The sequence below is a fragment of the Rattus norvegicus genome, chromosome 7 (genome assembly GCF_021556685.1).
Source record: "Rattus norvegicus strain SHRSP/BbbUtx chromosome 7, alternate assembly SHRSP_T2T, whole genome shotgun sequence".
Taxonomy (NCBI): Eukaryota; Metazoa; Chordata; class Mammalia; order Rodentia; family Muridae; genus Rattus; species Rattus norvegicus.
The window spans coordinates 61,518,990-61,544,555 of record NC_141540.1 but is presented as its reverse complement, the minus strand read 5'-3'; the positions used below and the strand labels follow the sequence as shown (position 1 = coordinate 61,544,555).

Here is a 25,566-nt window from a genome sequence, read left to right as displayed (position 1 = left end):
AGGGGACCTATTCTCAGTTCAGTGGTTTGCTGCTGGCATTCGCCTCTGTATTTGCTGTATTCTGGCTGTGTCTCTCAGGAGCGATCTACATCCGGCTCCTGTCGGTCTGCACTTCTTTGCTTCATCCATCTAGTCCAATTGGGTGGCTGTATATGTATGGGCCAAATGTGGGACAGGCTCTGAATGGGTGTTCCTTCAGTCTCTGTTTTAATCTTTGCCTCTCCCTTCCCTGCCAAGGGTATTCTTTTTCCTCATTTAAAGAAGGAGTGAAGCATTCACATTTTGATCATCCGTCTTGAGTTTCGTTTGTTCTAGGGATCTAGGGTAATTCAAGCATTTGGGCTAATAGCCACTTATCAATGAGTGCATACCATGTATGTCTTTCTGTGATTGGGTTAGTTCACTCAGGATGATATTTTCCAGTTCCAACCATTTGCCTACGAATTTCATAAACTCGTTGTTTTTGATAGCTGAGTAGTATTCCATTGTGTAGATGTACCACATTTTCTGTATCCATTCCTCTGTTGAAGGGCATCTGGGTTCTTTCCATTTTCTGGCTATTATAAATAAGGCTGCGATGAACATAGTGGAGCACGTGTCTCTTTTATATGTTGAGGCATCTTTTGGGTATATGCCCAAGAGAGGTATAGCTGGATCCTCAGGCAGTTCAATGTCCAATTTTCTGAGGAACCTCCAGACTGATTTCCAGAATGGTTTTACCAGTCTGCAATCCCACCAACAATGGAGGAGTGTTCCTCTTTCTCCACAACCTCGCCAGCATCTGCTGTCACCTGAGTTTTTGATCTTAGCCATTCTCACTGGTGTGAGGTGAAATCTCAGGGTTGTTTTGATTTGCATTTCCCTTATGACTAAAGATGTTGAACATTTCTTTAGGTGTTTCTCAGCCATTCGGCATTCCTCAGCTGTGAATTCTTTGTTTAGCTCTGAACCCCATTTTTTAATAGGGTTATTTGTTTCCCTGCGGTCTAACTTCTTGAGTTCTTTGTATATTTTGGATATAAGGCCTCTATCTGTTGTAGGGTTGGTAAAGATCTTTTCCCAATCTGTTGGTTGCCGTTTTGTCCTAACCACAGTGTCCTTTGCCTTACAGAAGCTTTGCAGTTTTATGAGATCCCATTTGTCAATTCTTGATCTTAGAGCATAAGCCATTGGTGTTTTGTTCAGGAAATTTTTTCCAGTGCCCATGTGTTCCAGATGCTTCCCTAGTTTTTCTTCTATTAGTTTGAGTGTGTCTGGTTTGATGTGGAGGTCCTTGATCCACTTGGACTTAAGCTTTGTACAGGGTGATAAGCATGGATCGATCTGCATTCTTCTACATGTTGCCCTCCAGTTGAACCAGCACCATTTGCTGAAAATGCTATCTTTTTTCCATTGGATGGTTTTGGCTCCTTTGTCAAAAATCAAGTGACCATAGGTGTGTGGGTTCATTTCTGGGTCTTCAATTCTATTCCATTGGTCTATCTGTCTGTCTCTGTACCAATACCATGCAGTTTTTATCACTATTGCTCTGTAATACTGCTTGAGTTCAGGGATAGTGATTCCCCCTGAAGTCCTTTTATTGTTGAGGATAGCTTTAGCTATCCTGGGTTTTTTGTTATTCCAGATGAATTTGCAAATTGTTCTGTCTAACTCTTTGAAGAATTGGATTGGTATTTTGATGGGGATTGCATTGAATCTGTAGATTGCTTTTGGTAAAATGGCCATTTTTACTATATTAATCCTGCCAATCCATGAGCATGGGAGATCTTTCCATCTTCTGAGGTCTTCTTCCATTTCTTTCTTCAGTGTCTTGAAGTTCTTATTGTACAGATCTTTTACTTGCTTGGTTAAAGTCACACCGAGGTACTTTATATTATTTGGGTCTATTATGAAGGGTGTCGTTTCCCTAATTTCTTTCTCGGCTTGTTTCTCTTTTGTATAGAGGAAGGCAACTGATTTATTTGAGTTAATTTTATACCCAGCCACTTTGCTGAAGTTGTTTATCAGCTTTAGTAGTTCTCTGGTGGAACTTTTGGGATCACTTAAATATACTATCATATCATCTGCAAATAGTGATATTTTGACCTCTTCCTTTCCGATCTGTATCCCTTTGATCTCCTTTTGTTGTCTGATTGCTCTGGCTAGAACTTCAAGAACTATATTGAATAAGTAGGGAGAGAGTGGGCAGCCTTGTCTAGTCCCTGATTTTAGTGGGATTGCTTCAAGTTTCTCTCCATTTAGTTTAATGTTAGCAACTGGTTTGCTGTATATGGCTTTTACTATGTTTAGGTATGGGCCTTGAATTCCTATTCTTTCCAGGACTTTTATCATGAAGGGGTGTTGAATTTTGTCAAATGCTTTCTCAGCATCTAATGAAATGATCATGTGGTTCTGTTCTTTCAGTTTGTTTATATAATGGATCACGTTGATGGTTTTCCGTATATTAAACCATCCCTGCATGCCTGGGATGAAGCCTACTTGATCATGGTGGATGATTGTTTTGATGTGCTCTTGAATTCGGTTTGCCAGAATTTTATTGAGTATTTTTGCGTCGATATTCATAAGGGAAATTGGTCTGAAGTTCTCTTTCTTTGTTGTGTCTTTGTGTGGTTTAGGTATAAGAGTAATTGTAGATTCGTAGAAGGAATTCGGTAGGGCTCCATCTGTTTCAATTTTGTGGAATAGTTTGGATAATATTGGTATGAGGTCTTCTATGAAGGTTTGATAGAATTCTGCACTAAACCCATCTGGACCTGGGCTCTTTTTGGTTGGGAGACCTTTAATGACTGCTTCTATTTCCTTAGGAGTTATGGGGTTGTTTAACTGGTTTATCTGTTCCTGATTTAACTTTGATACCTGGTATCTGTCTAGGAAATTGTCCATTTCCTGAAGATTTTCAAATTTTGTTGAATATAGGTTTTTATAGTAAGATCTGATGATTTTTTGAATTTCCTCTGAATCTGTAGTTATGTCTCCCTTTTCATTTCTGATTTTGTTAATTTGGACGCACTCTCTGTGTCCTCTCGTTAGTCTGGCTAAGGGTTTATCTATCTTGTTGATTTTCTCAAAGAACCAACTTTTGGTCCTGTTGATTCTTTCTATGGTCCTTTTTGTTTCTACTTGGTTGATTTCAGCTCTGAGTTTGATTATTTCCTGCCTTCTATTCCTCCTGGGTGTATTTGCTTCTTTTTGTTCTAGAGCTTTTAGGTGTGCTGTCAAGCTGCTGACATATGCTCTTTCCTGTTTCTTTCTGCAGGCACTCAGCGCTATGAGTTTTCCTCTTAGCACAGCTTTCATTGTGTCCCATAAGTTTGAGTATGTTGTATCTTCATTTTCATTAAATTCTAAAAAGTTTTTAATTTCTTTCTTTATTTCTTCCTTGACCAGGTTATCATTGAGTAGAGCATTGTTCAATTTCCACGTATATGTGGGCGTTCTTCCCTTATTGTTATTGAAGACCAGTTTTAGGCCGTGGTGGTCCGATAGCACGCATGGGATTATTTCTATCTTTCTGTACCTGTTGAGGCCCGTTTTTTGACCAATTATATGGTCAATTTTGGAGAAAGTACCATGAGGAGCTGAGAAGAAGGTATATCCTTTTGCTTTAGGATAGAATGTTCTATAAATATCCGTTAAGTCCATTTGGCTCATGACTTCTCTTAGTCTGTCGACATCACTGTTTAATTTCTGTTTCCATGATCTGTCCATTGATGAGAGTGGGGTGTTGAAATCTCCCACTATTATTGTGTGAGGTGCAATGTGTGTTTTGAGCTTTAGTAAGGTTTCTTTTACGTATGTAGGTGCCCTTGTATTTGGGGCATAGATATTTAGGATTGAGAGTTCATCTTGGTGGATTTTTCCTTTGATGAATATGAAGTGTCCTTCCTTATCTTTTTTGATGACTTTTAGTTGGAAATTGATTTTATTTGATATTAGAATGGCTACTCCAGCTTGCTTCTTCTGACCATTTGCTTGGAAAGTTGTTTTCCAGCCTTTCACTCTGAGGTAGTGTCTGTCTTTGTCTCTGAGGTGTGTTTCCTGTAGGCAGCAGAATGCAGGGTCCTCGTTGCGTATCCAGTTTGTTAATCTATGTCTTTTTATTGGGGAGTTGAGGCCATTGATATTGAGAGATATTAAGGAATAGTGATTATTGTTTCCCTTTATATTCATATTTGGATGTGAGGTTATGTTTGTGTGCTTTCATTCTCTTTGTTTTGTTGCCAAGACGATTAGTTTCTTGCTTCTTCTAGGGTATAGCTTGCCTCCTTATGTTGGGCTTTACCATTTATTATCCTTTGTAGTGCTGGATTTGTAGAAAGATATTGTGTAAATTTGGTTTTGTCATGGAATATCTTGGTTTCTCCATCAATGTTAATTGAGAGTTTTGCTGGATACAGTAACCTGGGCTGGCATTTGTGTTCTCTTAGGGTCTGTATGACATCAGTCCAGGATCTTCTGGCCTTCATAGTTTCTGGCGAGAAGTCTGGTGTGATTCTGATAGGTCTCCCTTTATATGTTACTTGACCTTTTTCCCTTACTGCTTTTAATATTCTTTCTTTATTTTGTGCGTTTGGTGTTTTGACAATTATGTGACGGGAGGTGTTTCTTTTCTGGTCCAATCTATTTGGAGTTCTGTAGGCTTCTTGTATGCCTATGGGTATCTCTTTTTTTAGGTTAGGGAAGTTTTCTTCTATGATTTTGTTGAAGATATTTACTGGTCCTTTGAGCTGGGAGTCTTCACTCTCTTCTATACCTATTATCCTTAGGTTTGATCTTCTCATTGAGTCCTGGATTTCCTGTATGTTTTGGACCAGTAGCTTTTTCCGCTTTACATTATCTTTGACAGTTGAGTCAATGATTTCTATGGAATCTTCTGCTCCTGAGATTCTCTCTTCCATCTCTTGTATTCTGTTGGTGAAGCTTGTATCTACAGCTCCTTGCCTCTTCTTTTGGTTTTCTATATCCAGGGTTGTTTCCATGTGTTCTTTCTTGATTGCTTCTATTTCCATTTTTAATTCCTTCATCTGTTTGATTGTGTTTTCCTGGAATTCTTTCAGGGATTTTTGCCATTCCTCTCTGTAGGCCTCTACTTGTTTATTAATGATTTCCTGTGTTTCCCTAAGTGTGTTCATGTCTTTCTTGAAGTCCTCCAGCATCATGATCAAATATGATTTTGAAACTAGATCTTGCTTTTCTGGTGTGTTTGGATATTCCATGTTTGTTTTGGCGGGAGAATTGGGCTCCGATGATGGCATGCAGTCTTGGTTTCTGTTGCTTGGGTTCCTGCGCTTGCCTCTCGCCATCAGATTATCTCTAGTGTTACTTTGTTCTGCTGTTTCTGACAGTGGCTAGACTGTCCTATAAGCCTGTGTGTCAGGAGTGCTGTAGACCTGTTTTCCTCTCTTTCAGTCAGTTATGGGGACAGTGTGTTCTGCTTTCCGGCGTGTAGTTTTTCCTCTCTACAGGTCTTCAGCTGTTCCTGTGGGCCTGTGTCTTGAGTTCACCAGGCAGCTTTCTTGCAGCAGAAAATTTGGTCTTACCTGTGGTCCCGAGGCTCAGGTTCGCTCGTGGGGTGCTGCCCAGGGGCTCTCTGCAGCGGCAGCAACCAGGAAGACCTGTGCCGCCCCTTCCGGGAGCTTCAGTGCACCAGGGTTCCAGATGGTCTTTGGCTTTTTCCTCTGGCGTCCGAGATGTGTGTGCAGGGAGCAGTCTCTTCTGGTTTCCCAGGCTTGTCTGCCTCTCTGAAGGTTTAGCTCTCCCTGCCACGGGATTTGGGTGCAGAGAACTGTTTATCCGGTCTGTTTCTTTCAGGTTCCGGCGGTGTCTCAGGCGCAGAAGTCCTGCCGCTCCTGGGCCCTCCCCCACGGGAGCCCAGAGGCCTTATACAGTTTCCTCTTGGGCCAGGGATGTGGGCAGGGGTGAGCAGTGTTGGTGGTCTCTTCCGCTCTGCAGCCTCAGGAGTGCCCACCTGACCAGGCGGTTGGGTCTCTCTCTCACCGGGTCTGGGAGCAGAGAGCTGCTGCGGGCCGGGATCCGCGGGTGTGGGACTTCCGGTAAACACAGACCGTGCCTCCTAGAGAAATTCTGCTTCCGTGTCCCAAGCTCACCAGGCAGCTTTCTTGCAGCAGAAAATTAGGTCTTACCTGTGGTCCCGAGGCTCAGGTTCGCTCGTGGGGTGCTGCCCAGGGGCTCTCTGCAGCGGCAGCAACCAGGGAGACCTGTGGCGCCCCTTCCGGGAGCTTCAGTGCACCAGGGTTCCAGATGGTCTTTGGCTTTTTCCTCTGGCGTCCGAGATGTGTGTGCAGGGAGCAGTCTCTTCTGGTTTCCCAGGCTTGTCTGCCTCTCTGAAGGTTTAGCTCTCCCTCCCACGGGATTTGGGTGCAGAGAACTGTTTATCCGGTCTGTTTCTTTCAGGTTCCGGCGGTGTCTCTGTCCTGAACATTCTTAATCTATCCTGGAAATGAGTCTGGAGGTGTGGGTGTAGAACAATGACTATGTTCCAAGGAGCATGGAGATTTCCAGGAATGTTTGATGTGTAAAATCATGTCCAGCACAAGGTACTAAGGTGCAAATGGGTGTGTCCTTTGCACACAGTATGGCGTAGCAAATGCTTATCAGCTTGCCTGGGTGGAGTCCGTCTGATAAACACAGGCATATTTGTGTGTTTCTAGACCTATTGGTGGCTAGGACAGAAGTTCACAGAATGGCTGAGGGGAACAAAGGAAACCACACTTGACTCCCTTATGAGATGGAGCCAAGCAGAGTCATGGTAGCAAGCTTAGACCTCCGGCCCACGGTGACTTTGAAATCCAAGTCCTCCTATCCTTCCATTCCTCCACAGGAACCCACCACCCACTGTTTGCTATGGGACAAGTCACTCGTCTTTTCTGATCTCGGGTTGGCTCATCCGTAAAGATAGAAACTGAAACCATTATTTTGTGTCCTACAGTAAATTTAGGACCAGCGAGTATGCAATATACAGAAGAAGTGGATAATTATTTTACCACTCCGAATAAAGGGGTTGTAGAACACTTAATTCATAAAAGGAATAATTTGAGCTACAGGCGTGCTTGGGCGATGGCATCATAGTCAATCATATCAGCTAAGTATCTGGGTCCATCTCCCTTATTCATGTCGGGTTAGAACAAACATAGATCTCTGTGTTTACTTTTGGTGTGAGCTTCTTGCACGACGTTCAGAGTCTGACGGTCCAGCACAGCACTTCCTGCTTCAGGTACCAGAGTGTGACTAGAGAATCCTTTTACTTCATACCTGGATGACTCTTCTGTGGGTTCACTGTGCCAGCACGTTCACACGCCGGCAGCTGTTTGTGACGTCTTTGGTTGCTTTCCAGAAGCAATCCGGCCACTAGGTACATCTACGTACGTTTCATGAAGACTTGTACACATTTTGATAAACCTGTAAGTACATTGGGAGGTCTAACCTAGGTGATAAACGGTGTTCTTTCTGTTATGTACTCAAATTCAAGAGCTAATTCTCCTCAGTAAGATATTTCCTTTGTCAAAAAGCAGACTGAATGGAGTCGAAGTTGCCCACACACTTTTTCTTGGAAAATTCTATTTGTCTATGTGCCAGCAGTCCACCCACTCTGCGTTCACATTTGAGAAGTGCTAAATAAGTCACATGTTTGAAAATGCCATGCTTGTCTAATTTTATGTCTGGCAATAAATATCCCCCCTTTTTTGTATTTTTAAGGGAACTAAACAATATGCCATATTAAAAAAAACTTGCTAAGCTTTATGCTAATGTTGTGGAGCAGAGGTAGCCTTTCATGACAACAATTTACCTACATAATGCCATAATAAGATCATCTGATTTTTTTCGTTTCAATGCAATGTAAGAAGGCTGGACAAAAATAATGACACTTGATGCTCCATAAATATAATTAATGCCATAAGGATGATTCTGAATTATAGCTTTTTCTTTGCCATGGAGTCAACCGAAGTGCAGGGAAGAACTGAGCTGTGCATTTGAGAATTAGAAAGTGTGTCTCAGTCTGATTCAGCACAAAATACATCCTGTGTAACTAATACTAAGAGATCCGGCAAACAAATTAATTTAAGATAATTATCAGAAGCGTTTGGATTGAGGAAGATGAGTTGATCTTAGAGAATCATATTTGATGTGTCTCTAAATGTGAGCCATGGCAAATCATATCAGATAAATTTAGCTTCGCCTTAATCCTGTTAGCATATTATTTCTCCACGAATATCAATCCCTTCCTACTCACTGTCAGTTACTCTGCTCCTTTTACTTTATCATCATCATCATCATCATCATCATCATCATCATCATCATCATCTCATCTTTTTTTCACAGTTCAGTCATTATCCCCCTCCCAGTCTTCCCTCCGACACTTCCTTATCCCATTCTGCCTTTCCCGTCTCCAAGAGGATGTCCCCACTGTCCACAACCCCACAGACCTCCCCAGTCCCTGGGGCCTCAAGTTTCTCAAGGGTTAGGTGAGTCTTCTCCCACTGAGGCCAGACCGGGCAGTCCTCTGCTGTATATGTGTAGGGGGCCTTATCATAGCTGGTGAAGGCTGCCTGATTGGTGGCTCAGTATCTGGGAAATCTCGGGGGTCCAGGTTAGCTGAGACTGCTGGCCTTTTCTATGGGGTCACCCTCCTCCTCAGTTTCTTCCAGCCTTTTCCTACTTCAACCACAGGGTCCCTGGCTTCTGCCCATTGGTATCTGCATAAGCCACTTTCAGCTGCTTGTTGGGCCTCTCGGAGGGCAGCCATGCTATGCTCCTGTCTGTAAGCTCACCATAGCATCAGTAACAAATAGTGTCAGGCCTTGGAGCCTCCCCTTGAGATGGATCCCAAGTTGGGCCTGTCACTGGACCTCCTTTCTCTCAGTCTCTTCTCCGTTTTTGTCCCTGCTCTTCTTTCAGACAGGAACAATTCTAGGTCAGAGTTTTTGACCGTGGGATGATAACCCCATCCCTCACTTGATGCCATGTCTTTCTTTTGGAGTTGGACTCTACAAGTTCCCTCTCCCCACTGTTGGGCATTCATTTAAGGCCCCTCCCTTTGAGTCTTGAGAGTCTCTCATTTCCCAGGTCTCTGGTACTTTCTAGAGGGTACCCACACCTCCTATTGGGGGTGTCCTCTTTGCTCCTTTTTAAGTGACCCCTTCACAGTAAAATTTAAGGTAGTGTTTGAAATCAATTAACCTATTTCTGTCATTTACTCATAATAATCACTTGCACACAATTCAAGCACTCTTGTTTCCATCTTTATTCCCCACCCCTTAGCACATTTCTTCCCTAGAGAGGGAATGCTGTGGCTTAGTAAGCAATCCACATGATATAGGGGGCATTTAGTATTGTCCCTTCATCTGGTCATCACAATCCTATGAATCCTGTTCCTTGTATGTCACACAGCACTCTGTCTTCTATGCCTACTCATCTCTACTTCTCTCCCATTCCAGTTCACCATCATCATCCTTGTCATGAGGACCCTGACAGGGGCTACTTGTCCTCATGCTTCCCACTCCCTTCTAACCCAACCACATGCTTAATCAGACACTGACCTTCTAAACACACTCCCATAATCGCACGGACACTGTTTCCATTTCCCCCTTGAACCTTCTTCGCCCCAACACCATTCTACTACTGTCCTCTGTCTGACATGCACATCCCGTGTGTGTTTGTGTCTAGCAAATGCCTTACTGTTCTTATCAGTCACTTCTATGCTATCATCTTTGTGATCCTTATTACAATTTCATACTAACAAAAGTATGATATGACTGTTTATGTTTATGGAAAAACTGTGCAGAAAGTACGGAGTTCGTGTCTATATCTGTCTCATAAATATCTTGCTTTAGTAAGGTACATTTGTAATAAAGGCAGAAGTATTGATGTTATTGACTCTGACAGTGTAGATGAGATCACCGTTAGTGATGAACATTTTACACACTTGATGAGATCATAATGCTATGCAGTCATCAGAATGCAGAAGACGCTCATTGTCCTGAAATCTATATTCTCCACACAATAACCTTCTGTCCATGACTTGACAGCCCTGGATCTTTCCAACATCCTTATATGTTTCTCAGGATGTCATATAGATGAGCTCATACAGTATGCTCACTGTTCGATATTTAAAACATGTTAATCTTTGTCTATATTTTTCTTTATCATTAAAGCCCCTGAGAAAAGGGACTTTATGTGCCTTGTCCTCTCCTTTCCCACACTGGATCCTCTGTAATGAATATGTTGCCTGTGAATGTGTTGCTTGAACGAGTGAATGAGTCCACAACAGACCTGAGAGAGCCATCTGTACTTTGGAAGCATTCCTTTCTTGATTTGTTCTAGTAACTTTGGAATAGACTTACTCAGGCTTGTGACGTGTACATTGATGTTTCCCTAATGTTAGAAGAGGAGTTGGCTTTGGTGCCAAGAGTTTGAGTGTGTGACCACTATAGGTCCTTTAGTCTGAGACCAGTGCACGGCTGTACTCAATCTGTGGGATCTTTGGACATTATATTTCAGTTACAAATCACCGAGTCGTAGATGTATCTTACCTGTCAATAGCAAACCCCATTCTTTTTCTGTCCCCTAGTACCCCAAGCCTGCCTACGAACTGGCTTCTCACCCTTTTCTTTCATTCCTGCCTTTGACTTCTGAATCTTACTCATTAACCATGCAAACAATCTGTTTTTTTTTTATCACTTCCTGTTCTTTTTTTCTTTACTGTTCTGTAATTCCTCTTTTTCTCCTTGTAGTGACGGGGATTGAACATGGGAACTGACAAGCTCTTAGCAAGTGTTCTGTTGGGCTGCACTCTCAGCTCTTTCAATTCCTTTAATCCATGTAACAGAATAAATCCTAATTAGGACTAAAGACAGAAAACAGAGCTTGAGATTCTCCTATGCTGAAGAAAAGAAAGATCATACATCTTAAAGTGCAGTTAACCAGGAGAAGGAACTACACCCTTTAAAAAAGTAGTCAGAGGGGGTTGGGGATTTAGCTCAGTGGTAGAGCGCTTGCCTAGGAAGCGCAAGGCCCTGGGTTCGGTCCCCAGCCCCGGAAAAAAAAAAAAAAGAACAAAAAAAAAAGTAGTCAGAGGTCTCCTCTACAGTTCCCATAAACTTTTCAGTCTTTTTCATTAAAATTTTCTTTAATATCCACCACTTAAGATATAAAAAGCTCTTTTAAACTTAGTTCTTAAATTACAGCCTTGATTATTGGGTCACAGTTTTTAGAAGTTCAGTTTCTGATCCAAAGGAGATACCTTTGAATCCATTATGAGGGGAACTATAGGATGCCTTGCTGTTTCTTATATCTTGAGATCTCGGAAATGTGACTGTTTTCACTCCATTTGTGACCTTATTTGTGTCCCCCAAGTTCAGATCATTGGAGCCTCTCTGACCTCCTAGACCTAGTCTCAGTCTTTGTGGCACTGTTTCCAGGAGGAAAAACACACACGTAAACAACGCAGAAAGCATTTGGCACAAAACGCACAAGACAGAATCATTGGTATTATGTCTTTTGGGGGACACTTGTAAAACAAAACAGGAAGCATTTCTTAAAATATGCAAAGTAAAAAGAACACAATACACAGGAAAAGATATTAAACCCATTTGTAATATCCAAACTACACCACAGACTTATTTTTTAAAAAATTAAAATAATAAAACCCTCATTCTACTTGAAAGTTAACTATTAACTTGTTCCATACAAAGCCCAATTTAATGGGTTGGGCTTATTTTGGATTCTACTTTTTAGAATCAGAGCTCTGCTTTGTTGGTTACATGTCACAACCTGCAGAACAATTGCAGCATTTGCTTTTATTCTTATATATTATTCATTCGACTGGAAATGAGGTAGCGGTGAATGGCTGTAATCACTTCCTTTAATGCCTGATATTTCTTAGAATACCTTTAAGGCTGTTTAAAATAAGGAAGTAAACCATTCCTTTGGGAGAAAGCTTGCCTCCAAGACATACTTCTTAAAAAAAAAATGTTTTTTCCCTGTGTCCCATAAAGATGACATAAGAGAAGAAATAAAGTCAGCCCCAAAGTGCGCGCTTGAGACTTCAGTGACATTAAGGGTTACAGTGACCTCGGTAAATCACTTTCTAAATCTTCACACGGGTTGGTCGAGATCCTAAACCCTCCAGGCGCATCTGCAGCCTCACTGTGCTGCGCAGCTTCTACACTTCCGCACCTCCACACACACATCATTTAGCAATCAATCGTCTGCTGCCACAAAAAACGCTCCCAGCCTAACACGATTAGAGCCTGGCTTCTGCTCCGTAGTCTTTTCAACCTTCAGTCAAGTGGCAAAATACCTAACATTGCTAAGCAGTGGGCTCCACAAAGGAAAAGATACACAAAGAAGCAAACTTACCATCAAACAGGTTACTATAATGATAAAGATGCTGAGGAAGATGACGACGGCGTAAAAGCCTTCTTTGCTCCAGATCTTGTCCGCTTCATGCTGCCCTTGTAAAACATTTTTCTTTCAAAAGCAAAACAGAAAGCCCGCTGTTAAAGGAGAGCTGGAGGAGACTGGAGCTCTTATCAGACTGTCAACATAGTTTTTCTAGCTTGATTCCACTCGATGTAGTAAAACACACCTCCACCCCGCGCTGCCACAGCTGCTTCCCTAACTGCTTAGGCTCTGATGGACAGCTATCCTCCACGGCAGGAGATCCTGTGAGGGAGGGGGTGGGCATGTGGGACAGGCTCCTGGGTTCCTGCCTTCCTCCACGTCCTGCACAGTCTCTCCTCAAAACTACCTGGTTCACAGGTGAGGGAGCACTGTGCTTTTCTGTGCTGAGGGACTGTTTCCAAAGCTCTCTGTACTCCGAGTCCCCTCCCACGTCCACACTGCCTCGCAGCTCTCTGCTCCTTACTTTTTGAACAGAAGCAAAACAGGTGCGACTGAAAAGCTCATGATGCTTTAATAAACAAGCCTCGAGGCTGGGACCACTCCTGTTCAGTTTTCTTCTTCCTGTTATCAGACCATTTTTCCTCCCTAAATGGAACTTCCTTTGTCAAAACCCAACGCGGCGTCCCACGTGGAAATTGCCAGGATATTATATTTTATTTGAAGTGACAGGAACACCCACAGGGTCAGAATTATTTAGTAATAAATGGTAAAAACTAAGTAGGATTGTTTTCATTTTTACTGCTTTTGCTCTTTGCTTTGGGAGTGGAGCTAGATAAGACGTATAACTAAGATGTGACTGTTTCTTGGTTCATTGTTACTCGTCCTTCAGAACAGAACAGGATGCCTGCTTCGGAACTTTATTATTTTCTGTAGCCCAGGCTGGCCTGGAACTCAAGGTAATTGATTCTCTTGCCTCAGCCTCTTAGGTGCTGGGATCAGAGGCCTGGGCCACGATGCCTAGATATGGGAATGTTTTATAAGTTGATGCTATTTTAGGTTTATAGGTAAAGAAATGTCAACTTGAAAAAAAACTCGGTGGTATCTGAGTAGGAAAAACAAAGTTTGTGTCAAGCGAATTGTTTCCCTCACTCATAAGGCAACTTTATAATATTTAGGGATGCGTCTATCCTTGATGATTAATCAGTCCCAAAGCCTCAATTTAAACCTATATTCTAGGTGCATACATTTTGAGACCATTTCTAGTTGTTTCTAAGATTAAAAATTGTACCTAGAATATTCAAATTAGATAAAAATATTAACCTTGAAAATTATTTTGTGGAAATCTTAATCTCTCCAATCGGAGGTGAGTAAGGAAGCCTGGAGTTCGATTATGATGATACAAATCACTTGGGGGACAGATTTGTGTGCTGCTGCCTTTTGCCTTTTCTAGACAGACACATAGACACAGGAAATAATTTTTATGTATACTTTGAGCAATAGAGAATCTGTTAGTACTCAACTGGCTAATAAGAGTATAAGAGTACTTAATAAGAGTACTTTCTCAGTTCAGTGGTTTGCTGCTGGCATTCGCCTATGTATTTGCTGTATTCTGGCTGTGTCTCTCAGGAGAGATCTACATCCGTTTCCTGTCGGCCTGCACTTCTTTGCTTCATCCATCTTGTCTAATTGAGTGGCTGTATATGTATGGGCCACATGTGGGGCAGGCTCTGAATGGGTGTTCCTTCTGCCTCTGTTCTAAACTTTGCCTCCCTATTCCCTCCCAAGGGTATTCTTGTTCCCCTTTTAAAGAAGGAGTGAAGCATTCGCATTTTGGTCCAACCAACCAGAGCTTCCAGGGACTAAGCCACTACCCAAAGACTATACATGGACTGACCCTGGACTCTGACCTCATAGGTAGCAGTGAATAGCCTAGTAAGATCACCAGTGAAAGGGGAAGCCCTTGGTCCTGCCAGACTGAACCCCCAGTGAACGTGATTGTTGGGGGGGGAGGGTGATAATGGGGGGAGGATGGGGAGGGGAACACCCATAGAGAAGGGGAGGGGGAGGGGTTAGGGGGATGTTGGCCCGGAAACTGGGAAGGGGAATAACAATCGAAATGTAAATAAGAAATACTCAAGTTAATAAAGATGGGAAAAGAAAAGTACTTTACTGGAGATACTAGGTTCCTATAACAATTTTTTTCACCTCTTTGCAAACAGCTAGGCCAATTCTTTTTTATTTTTTTGCTCCAGTTTCTCTGTAAACACAGCTAGAAGCTAATAGAAAAGAAGACTATTGTAGGAACCGAGAATGGAATTGAAGGTTTTTTTTTTTCCAGGCAAGCAAATGGCTTTGCTATAAAAGCAAAACTAGTTAAGCCTTCATGCAGGCAAGCACGCATTTGTCAAGTTTAAGTACAGGGATCTGAGCTTAAACTCATGTAAAATTTAAAGAAGGGGTGGCTAAGAGGGTGGAAAGAGATGTTGTGGCCGGATCCATTTTCCTCCTATAGTTCTATGGTTCTCAAGAGCACAAACACGATGCCTCCTGTGGAAGGCAGACCCTGTTTTGATTTTTCTTCTTAAGTGAAGCAATGATGTCAGCAGAATCGGGCCGCACCCTCCCGTAGCGCCCCCCCCCCCCCCAGCTGAGAAAGCTCTTGTTTTGAACTAGAACTTAGTCACTGCACGTTCCTGGTAAATAGATTTGCTTCTGAGTCACGCTGCTCCCACTGAGCGCTGCTATATCGGTTCAGAGATCTAAACAGTGCGATAAGAGCAGGGTAATAAAGGAAAAGTTTGCAGTCTTCAAGGGCCCACACATCAAAAGATCGCAATACACAGTAATGGCCAAGCTAACCTTTGCATAGGGTTAACCCAGTGGCTTTTAGATTTTGTCAGGGGCTGTGGGTTTAATAAGTCCCAGACTCCCAGGCCAGGTCAAGTTAATGCCACTATACCATCTTTATGACTTATTTCATAGCTGTGCTGTTCTGTCCTGTTGTGTGAGTGGAGTGAAAGCAGCTGGTGTGTTTTAGTATTTATAAGTCGAGATGTTTCCTTTCAGAATGACGATGGTCTCTCCAGCTGTTTTCTAGCTCAATGCCATGATGTTGGTTCTGCTCTTCCCTCTATCATTTCTCCCAGCCCCCATTCACTCTGTCATTCTTTTTATTCCCTTTTCTTTCCAGCTCCTTATATTAGGGAAGATGAGGCTGATAGGGGAGCTTGGGAAGCATAACTCATAGGGAGAGATGAAGCATGGGAAATGACACAGAAATGTTATAAAAGGTCCGTTCATTTGATGGCTGCAAATTAACGCGATTCATCTCACGACAGGATGGCTTCGCCAGGTGAGTGCTGCTTTCTACCACAGTAGGCACAGTGCAAATACTTGATCTGCATTAAGGTAGGTTAACACTAAGGGTAGATGCCCTCAGCAATGCAGGCTTGGTCCAGAACTCTTCACACTGGCTGGTTAATGTTGCAAGTTTTGAAGGAATAATCACCCAAGTCAGAAATCATGGGTCATAATTTACATTGTATGATTTTTTTCTCTTTGTATCAATTTTTCCATCAGGAATCAATCAGTTCGGCGTGTCTGCTCTTTAAAGAAGGTAACTTCTTCCTTTGAAATGTAGTAGTTATGAAATGAGTAATTTGTGTACGAACAACAATAAAACCCTAAATAATGTGTTCTGTGTTAATGGGAACTTAAAGTTTCAGTTTCATAAATCTTAGCATGTTGGTTCCAGAGTAAGATCCCGTCTTCACTGCAGAAAAGAAACAAAGGATCTCTTTCCCTCGAGAAACTTGGATTGGAAACAGGTGTTGAACAAAGGTCACTCTCTATTTGGTATTTTTCTTTGTTTTCTGAGTCATTTTTCAATTAAAAAAAACTAATCAGGAACATAAAGAGTAGCAAAATTACATTACTGTATGAAAATAATGAACACAAATTAAGGAATAGATGCTTTGAAACATCATGAGACCCAACACTGGATGTAAACAATGGACCAGAGCCTGTTGTGTCCCCACACACCCCTAATGGCTACCCTGCCACATTAAGATGTACTTTGAGGATGACAAGGTGAGGCAGGGTTAAGGCATAAGCTGTTATAGAAACCTTAACCACGGGAGAAGGATGAAGATGTAGGAAAACTTACAGAAGAGCCCTAGTAGCTTTACACAGCTGTCCCTCACTCTTTCTACAGTACCCTGTAGGTTGAATGCAAAGCGAGCCCAGGGTCCCACACTGCGGGCACTTTCTGCCTTGGCTTTCCCCTCGTTACATTCAGAGTTCCAGGACAGGGCCTTCTAGAGCCACTGAAGCCAAAGGTTCAGCTCGTCTCGCCTTGATGAAAGGCTCCTTACAGCTAACTCACTCGCTCAATGAGCTCTACCACTGTATTGTGCAGATTAGACAGTTCCTAGATTTTATATCCCAACAAATTTATGGACAAACATCCTATTTTGCTCATTAAATATACCTGTTACTTAAGTTTAGGGCAGGCTTTGTCATCTACTGTGGACCAATGGCGTTTTTTTGGGTGGCCCATATAGGCTACTCCGTCACTACAGTTATGTGTTGGGAGACGCCCTAGGCACTTGATCTGTTAAAACATATTCCTTTTGTAGCCCTGACTGCCCTGGAACTGGGATTAAAAGTGTGCACCACCACTGCTTGTCGATTTCTATATTTTAATTAAAATATGCATTTTAATGAATTCTGTTTGGATAGTGGCCATAACATTCTTGCTGAGGTCCTCACATCGGCTTGGACCCATTTGCTGTCTCTGAATATACTTCCACTAACGTAGGACTCAGCATAGAGTTTCACTACTTGTTGACTCAGCTTTCCACACTGTGCCTATTGGACTGCTGAATAACGAAACAAAGAGAAAAGGATGTGGCATGTGCCATCAGGGACCTACAGTGCAGGGGACAGCCTCGAAGACAGCACAGCACAAGGGAATTTTGCTCGAAGCTCAATGAGGACATGATGCCTGGAGCTCCCTAGTTCTTGAAGGAACAGTGGAGGGCTTTGCCATCGAACAGGCTAATGGAAGCCGGAAGGAGTGTAGGTAGACCAGATGGCAAGCATGGGGTGGGGTGTGCAATTAGGGATCGTGACAACTAACACATTTAGAATAGCTCTAACATAAACTGGGAAGCAGCCACTCAGCGGTTACAAAGCCCAGTGCCCGGAGGACCACGCACCATATTAAGAAATCTGGACTGCATGCTATTGTATGTTGAAGCCAAAGAATTGTAAGATTAGGCTAACATTGAAGAACGTTACTGTGATGGCAAAAGAAAGAAACAAGTTTTGTGCAGGAAGGAGAAGGGCAGGGCAGGGAGGAAAACCCAAAGCTGTGAGTAGAAGGGCGACTCTCTTGTTTCAGGAGTGACAGATAAGTTTGCCCTTCTAGCTATGGCTTCTGCACCTGGGAATTCAGCCAACCGTGGATAGAAAATATTCGTGGAGAAAATTCATCCTCGATTCACCTGTACACTTTCTGAACAATATTTTTAGCAACTCTTCACATTTTAATTACATTAATGTCATGCGTTATAAGTAACAAACTTATGGGAGTGTGTTCCTAGAGTATATGCAGATATAGCTTTATATAGGAAATTTGAGCATCTGACAATTTTGGTGTGTGTTGGTGTCCTAGATCCAATCTTCTGGGGACATCAAAGAGCTGCATATTCTCAATTCATCTGGGTTGAAATCACATTTGTTTGGTACAAAAAAAATCTGTTGAATTTCACATACATTTAAAAAAAATTAATCGATATGTCAAGTCACTTAGAGAAGGGCTAGATCCGTTTCAAATATGAAGGAACTAAGGTTCAGGGTGGTTAATACTATGGAAAGAGAAAAACCCTCACAGAGCAAAATGGTCTGAACAAGATTCAAATGGTTGAGCTCTAAAGTTTTTATTATAAGACCTATGGATTTGCTGAAATGAAGGGCAAAGTAATTTACAGGAAAGAGGAATAAAACAGGCACTGAATAAGGGTTTGTTTTGTTTTGTTTTGTTTGGAAGTTGTAGCCCAAGCTTGCCTGGACCTCCCTATGTAGGTCAGTCAGTCTTTGAAATCATGATTCTCCAGCACCTGCCTCCTGAGTGCTAGTGTCTGATATTCCAGGGGTGTGGCACTATGCCCCATCCACACAGTTCTACTCTCTCTGTCTCTGTCTCTGTCTCTCTTTCTCTCTGTGTGTTTTTGTTTCTGTCTCTTTCCTTCCCCCTCTCTCCTTCCTTCCTTCCCTCTCTCCCTCCTTCTCCCTTCTTCCTTCCTTCCCTTTCCTTTCTTCTTCCTTCCCTCCCTCCATCCCTCCATCCCCCTGTTCCTCCGACCCTCCATCTCCCTCTCTTCCCTCCTTCCTCTTTTTTTTCTTTTTCTTCCTGTACTGGGGATTGAACACGGAGCCTAACATACACACACATGTGATTGTTCATGTATACTTCACCCTTGAGTCACTTTGCTTAATTTCTGTGTACCCTACTTTCTGTTTATACATGTTTTCCCTCAAAGCCAAACTCCATAAAATTGTGAACAGTGTGACCTCTATTTAGGACGATGGTGATTCTGATGGACTTGAGGGTGATAGGAGAGATAGGGAGGGTTATTCCCTGTGCAGCAATGGTGGAAAAGATAGTAGACACTCTTCTTAAGCATCAAATCTAGAAAGTACTGTGAAGAAAATACAAGGATTTGTTTTTATTTTGTTTGGAAGTAGTAGCCCAGGTTTGCCTGGAACTCTCTATGTAGGTCAGTCAGACTTCTTACACCTACGGAAAAACCTACTTCACAAAATTCCAAATCGTGGGAGAATGAGTATTTTGTGACTATTTTGACAATGAAGGTGATGTGGAAGACAAAAGCCAGAGTGGAGTTTTTGTTTTGTTGGCAATTCAGTTTCAAGTGACAGACCTATCTAACTGTTCGGTCTTGTAGATAGTTTACAGAAAAAAGAAAAATTACAAGGTCGAGCGGTTTCAAGAATCAAGTGTCAAGTGGTGGAACTTTGACATGAAAGTGAATTTTCTTCAGGAAAACACAAACCGAAGTGAACTGGATTCTGACCTTTAGGGAGATTGCGGTCTTAAAATCCACACACAACTAGGGTGTCTGTCTCAAAGCCTCACGGTTTGGATTAGCATACAGTGCTCACTGTGGGTTTTTTTTTTTTAATGAACTATTCCATGCAACGACATACCTCAGGGGAGACGTCTATAATTCCAAACTGTGGTAAACTCTGACGCAAAACATCCACATTAAGGGAACGCAGTACTTCCTCAGCCTGCAGGGCCTGCGGCTCTCCTGGTTTCCGGTTTCCGGGAGACACAAACAACTCAATCTGGCTCTTCTTTTCCTAGCGAGAACACACCATTTGGGTAAGACGGAGACAGCTTTAAAAATGCTGCGCGAAATTTTCATTTGTCCTTCACAAACATTAAGGTCAGGTTCTCAGAATCTTTGGAGTCATTTTAGGGAGTGGTGTGTATTGTTTTCTCCTACATATATATTGCTGTTGTTTAATTTCAGAGACGATATCCAGATGTAACACAGGCTGGCTGGGATCTCTGCATCCGCCTGCCTCGGCTTCCTCCTAAATGCTAGAATTACAGCTGTGTAGCAACCTAAAATGTATTTCTCAGATGCTTCCTGAATAATTATGCTTACAGACATATTTTAAAGTCAAGTGAGTTACTATTTAATACATATTAATTATTTAAGTATTTTATATGTTTGTATTTAAGTAGTTTATATATTAAATATATATGTGTGCATGTGTGTTCATATGCATGCATATGTGTGTGCTGTATATGCACTTATATGAACCGTGTGTGTGTTGGAGCCTGTGGAGGTCAGAAGGTGACACTGAATCCTCTAGAACTGGAGTTCCAAGCAGTTGGGACTATGATGTGGGTCCTGGGAGCCAAACGCAGCAATTAAACTGCGGAGCCATCTCTAGAGCTGCCCTTCAGTTTCTTCATGTGAGACTCAGACAAAAGTAGTTTAAAAATTTTTTTTTTTTAAAAATGGGCTGGAGAGATGGCTCAGTGGTTAAGAGCACTGACTGCTCTTCCTGAGGTGCTGAGTTCAATTCCCAGCAACCACATGGTGGCTCACAACCATCTGTAATGGGATCTGATGCCCTCTTCTGGTGTGTCTGAAGACAGCGACAGTGTACTCACATATATTAAATAAACAAGTAAATAAATGAGGTGGTCCATGCCTCAACCCTGCGTTTGAATTCGAGGCCACCATAGTCTACAGAGTGAGTTCTCAGGCTACCCAGAGAAACCCTGTCTTGACAGATCAAAAAGAAGAGTAATCTGATTTAAATTGCCTATTTTATCCATATGGGTTATAGCAATCTTCAGTGCAAACGGGAACATGCAGCTCATGACCTCCAGGTTCCCAGACACGGAGAAGGAATTCGGGTGAGTGGGTGATAGGTCAGGAGTCCCTACACAGCAGACCCCTCCGTCCCTGCCTCAGATACCAATAATAAGTTTTCTTTCTTGGCAATCCATGAGCTGCGTGGGTTAAGGACTAAATCTTTAACTCATATACAATCTTACTTTGTGCATTGAGCACCCATCCCATTGATCAATCAATAAGTTTAAGGGAACTTCAGTAAACAGTACCGAGAAACCTGAGAGAGAAGGTTCCACTGCCCTGGACAGTATTTTGGGAGTTGTGTCAGTATTTTGGGATCATGTGCTAGAGCAAATGATCTGGCTCTTTATTTATATTTATTGGGGGGAGCTAATATTAATTATGACAAGGTTAATAAAGTATTTTCTGTAAGGGGCCAGGCAGTAAATTTCTTAGGCTTTATGGGCCAATCCATTTGCTATAACAACTTAAGTTGTGCCACTGTAAGAATAAAAACAGCCACACACAAATGTGAGCGAGCGGATGTGGCTTGTTTCAATAAAACTTTATTTACAAAAATAGTTGCTATGGTAGAGTTGGATTATCAGCCATAGAGCCGTAGCATGGGGCCTTTGAGGACGGAAAGGCGGCTTTAATTCTGAGAATATGAAAGGTATAGTCTTACAATGAGGCGGTTGATGTGTACTTGCTGAGGTAAGAGTCCCAGGGCTGCAGCTACTCCTTGGCGGAAGATCCGAAGCAAGGTTATGTTCAGCTTGTCTATATCCATTTGCAGTGTCTGGAAAACAGGGACAGGAAATAAAAACCCCAAACCAAGTGAATACCAAGCTTTGGACAGCCAGTTCATCCTCACTAATAACTGGCCACCACAGTTTGTGGGGCTCTAAGTTCATAGCCCCGCACTAGTTTTGATATAAATAAACTTATAGATATTCTTTATGTGAAATTTCAAGTGGTATTAGTTAAAAGGTGGCAAATTATGTAATGAAGCAATTTGTCTAGTTACTTACAAAGTACAAGAAAATGATTATTTTTTTTTAAAAAGGAATTCCATTGCAATGTGGTTTAATCTATTTTACTCCCCTTTTGGTGTTCGTGGCCAAGCCCATTTCAGCTATGTAAGCTGCGGGGCATATTTAATTCATGTTCACACACAGCCATGGAGAAGGATGGTATATAAGTCTTATATGCTAGAAGTTTCTCTACACAGTGACTTGCTGCCAGTGCCGGGCAAATTAATGAGGCACAGTGTGTGTCTATGCTGGTAGCCAAGCCAGTGGTGCTAATGACTTGATCTAAGGTCAACAGCGCTCATTCTACGTTTAGGAAAGCATTCCTAACATGTCTAAGCAGGACAGTGTTCCAGAACTACACGTCCAATGGCAGTAACATAGCCTAAGGCAGTAGGGCAATTTCCTGTACGTAAACCAGGGAGTAGTTTACTGTGTTTTCAAAACTGGATCATGGGGTTAGACAGTTGACTCTGCAGCTAAAAACACTTCCTTCCCCCCCACCCCCCCAGAGGACCTGAGTTTAGTTCCCAGCACCTGATACAGCAGCTCACAACCACCTGTAACTCCAGCTTCAGAGGACTCCACACCCTTTCTGGCTTCACAGGCACATACATGAAAGCGGTGCACACACACACACACACACACACACACACACACACTCACATACACCACATACATACATACCACATACATACCACACACTCACACAGAGCACACACACACACAGAGACAGAGACAGAGACAGACAGGGAGAGACAGGGAGAAAGACACACACACACACACACACACAGAGAGAGAGAGAGAGAGAGAGAGAGAGAGAGAGAGAGAGAGAGAGAGAGAGAACATATGTCACTATTTCCCATGGTGGTTAAAGGTAGATACTTGTAAGAAAGGGAAACTGACTCATGAATTTTGCGTATTCTTGTATGGCTGAGTTCACTTCTTTGGCCAGAGTAGGCTGTGTCTAACTAGGTGGTTCTCATTGACTTGGTAAAGAGATTTCTTTGCATCTGTAATCTACGCTTACCCTGAAAGCTTACACTGAAAGGGTAATGGTAGAATGATATTGCTTTGAAAACATGTAGACCTGTTAGGAAAGATTACTTATATTCAAACTTTGTGGAAGATAAATGACCAGAAGTGACCAGTGTTCAAGGTGACAGGACCCAGGCATTAACAGTTTGGGAATATAAAACAGGTGGAGCAGTTTCCAATCAACATGGTAGGCTCACCTCCTTTTTTATTCCACATTTCTACTGAGGGTATTCTAATGCCTGCACAAGGTGGGGGCCCTCTATCTTGTTATGGAGGTGAGCTATGTGAGGTCCAAAGCAGGGTAGAAGCATCAAAAGATTCTGCCTGACACCCTGACAAAATGGAGAATTTCATCAGAAATGGGTTGAAAAGCTGTATCAACACCATCAACAATATTTTAAAAAATATTTGTTCATTATGTCTATCTATTATAAAATGATAGACATGCTGTCTTAGGGTTGTAGATATAAAAGTTTGAATTAAAGTGTCAGTAGAACCATGTTCCCTCATGTATCTCCAGGGGACAATATGTCCTTTGTCTTCTAGGTTCTTTTGTTTGGGGCACTTCTTGGTATTGCTTATCCAGCAGCTCTAGTCATTGCCTGTGGCTTCACAGGGCTGTCTTTTGTGTCTCCTCCCTCTATGAGTAGCTATGTCGCAAGTTCCTCTTGTTATAATGGCTGAGCATATTGACTCAGGAATTCTCCCTACTCTAGAGTGACTTTAATGAATTATACTCATAATGCCCCTACTTCTAAATAAACTCACATTCTGAGGGAGTTGAAAAGCCCAACATAAGAATCTTCAGGGGACTAAATTAAACTCTAAATAAGGATAAAGACAGAATTCTTAGAAAAAAAATTGTTATGTTTTAGTCAGGGCACTAAGAACCTCAATGTTTTTTCATGTTTTTCTGACTGTATGTCAGTACAAACTGTAGGCTCAGCTGGGTCCTGGGTGTTCATCCCCCAGAAGAGCTGTTCTTAGAGAGATGTTTGGGTGGTCATACAGGGCCACTAGTAGAATATTCTTATTTAAGGGTGTTATGCAATCTTGAGTGCTTTTTAGGTAAAGGTAATATCAGTGCCTGGGTAAACTGAAAGGAGAGGTTGAAGAATACAGACAGGAGATTGAGGACTCACTCCCCACTTGTCATAACACTTTCTCCTGGACTTGGGATTTGCCTCTTCTGTCTTAATAGAATGTGATCCTCTTCTTTCAGAAAGTAGTCCTTTATGGAATAAAAACCACCTAATAGGGGCTGGAGAGATAGCCCTACAGTTAAGCATGTACTACTTGGCAGGGGACCCACACTTGGTCAGCAGCATTCAAGTCATGCACCTTATTGTCATCTACAACTTTACCTTCAGGGGACTGGACGCCCTCTTCAGGCCTTGGTGTGCACTTCACTCATGCACACACACCCTGACACATATACACATTATTTAAAAAAATAAAATATTTAGAAACCATCTAAGGATGTAGGAGTTTGTGTATCATTTGCTGTGCCTTCCTATAGCTTAAAGCTGATTCCCATATGTAAATAACAATTTAAAATAGAAAGTTAAGCTTGATCTAAGCCTTCATGGACCAGTAGGATTTAGATACCAGGGATGTTTTTCAGTTTACATTTAGTTTATAGTCTTAAGCATAATTCCATTATCTAAAATCCAGTGTAGAGGAGTTGTAATTCAGCAATATGACTGCTCTCATCATATTCAAAGACCTTCTAGGACTGTGTGATCAGCTGGAATGCAGACACGCCCTGGGTGCTCACCTTTGATCACAAACAATGACATCTAATTGAGGGGCAAAGTGATGAATCAGGGAAAGATTTAATAGAATGAGTCAGAGAAGATATGGCCAGCTCCCAGGAGAAAAGCTATTTCAGAGCAGTGCAGGCAAAGAGTCAGTCAGTTTAGTAAGTGCCCATGAGTTGGGAGTTGAGTCAGTCGTGAGTCAGTGTAGTGAGTGCAGGGCAGGGAAGTTGAGTTCCTTAGTGAGTTCATGCAGTTCAGGGCAGGTTAGCAGAGGTAGCTGAAGTGAGATTAGAATAAATTGTCAGAGTTAGTTTGAGGCCAAGAAGAGCAACTCGGTGAGAAGCTGAGAGAAGCCAGACTGAATCATTCAACTTGGAGAGGTGTTTGACCCGGGACAGCTGAGTTGAACCAGCCAGCCAGAGTTCAGAAAGAACTAGAAAGGGTGAGCTTATTTAGCACTAAGCCCTGGGGATGACAATTACATCAGGCGAATAAGAGATACATTTATAATCAAGTCCACCTGTAGCCCTGTATAACAGAGACTTCCTTTACTCCTCGAGCCTGCTGTCTACACGGCCAGCATATGGAAGCCGGTGCTAGATCTCTATCTGCCATGCCTCAGCAGTCTGCTTCTGCTCTCTGCCTGACTAAAGCCTCGGCTGGCACCCCTAAACTCTGGTGAGGAGCCACTGAGTTCTTGCTGTGAGGCAGACTGAGCAGGCAGGCATTGTCTCTTGTCCCCAAGGGCAGGATTTGGAGCTGCAGGCAACTCTGGGAACTGAGAGACAAGGGGTTGTGCAAACTCTTGAGAGCTCAATTCCCAGGGCCATGATTAGCGGAGGCTTGTAACTGTGGAAACAGTATTAAGGTCTCAAATGGGAAGTGAAATAGGGACTCAAGATTAAAATCACTCAACAAGACAGCTTCGTAAGGTGGTAAAAGCGGAGCTTTTGAAGCAGAAATTTGAATGACCCG

At 42.4% G+C, this 25,566-nt stretch overlaps 1 protein-coding gene across 5 annotated transcripts in view; it reads right to left on the bottom strand.

The window, feature by feature from the left end:
* Positions 1-25,566, bottom strand: part of Ptprr (protein tyrosine phosphatase, receptor type, R) — a 267,001-nt gene that overhangs the window by 93,377 nt on the left and 148,058 nt on the right. For 2 of the 5 annotated variants that reach the window (NM_053594.2, NM_001113390.1), the window contains 3 exons: positions 21,448-21,561; positions 19,594-19,749; positions 12,379-12,489 (listed from right to left, as the gene is read on the bottom strand). In NM_053594.2, coding sequence (NP_446046.2) covers positions 12,379-12,489; positions 19,594-19,749; positions 21,448-21,561 — 381 coding nt within the window. Of the gene's footprint in view, positions 1-12,378; positions 12,490-12,607; positions 14,144-19,593; positions 19,750-21,447; positions 21,562-25,566 lie in introns of those variants that run through there. The other 3 variants (XM_087559339.1, XM_087559338.1, XM_087559340.1) reach the window with 3 other exon arrangements.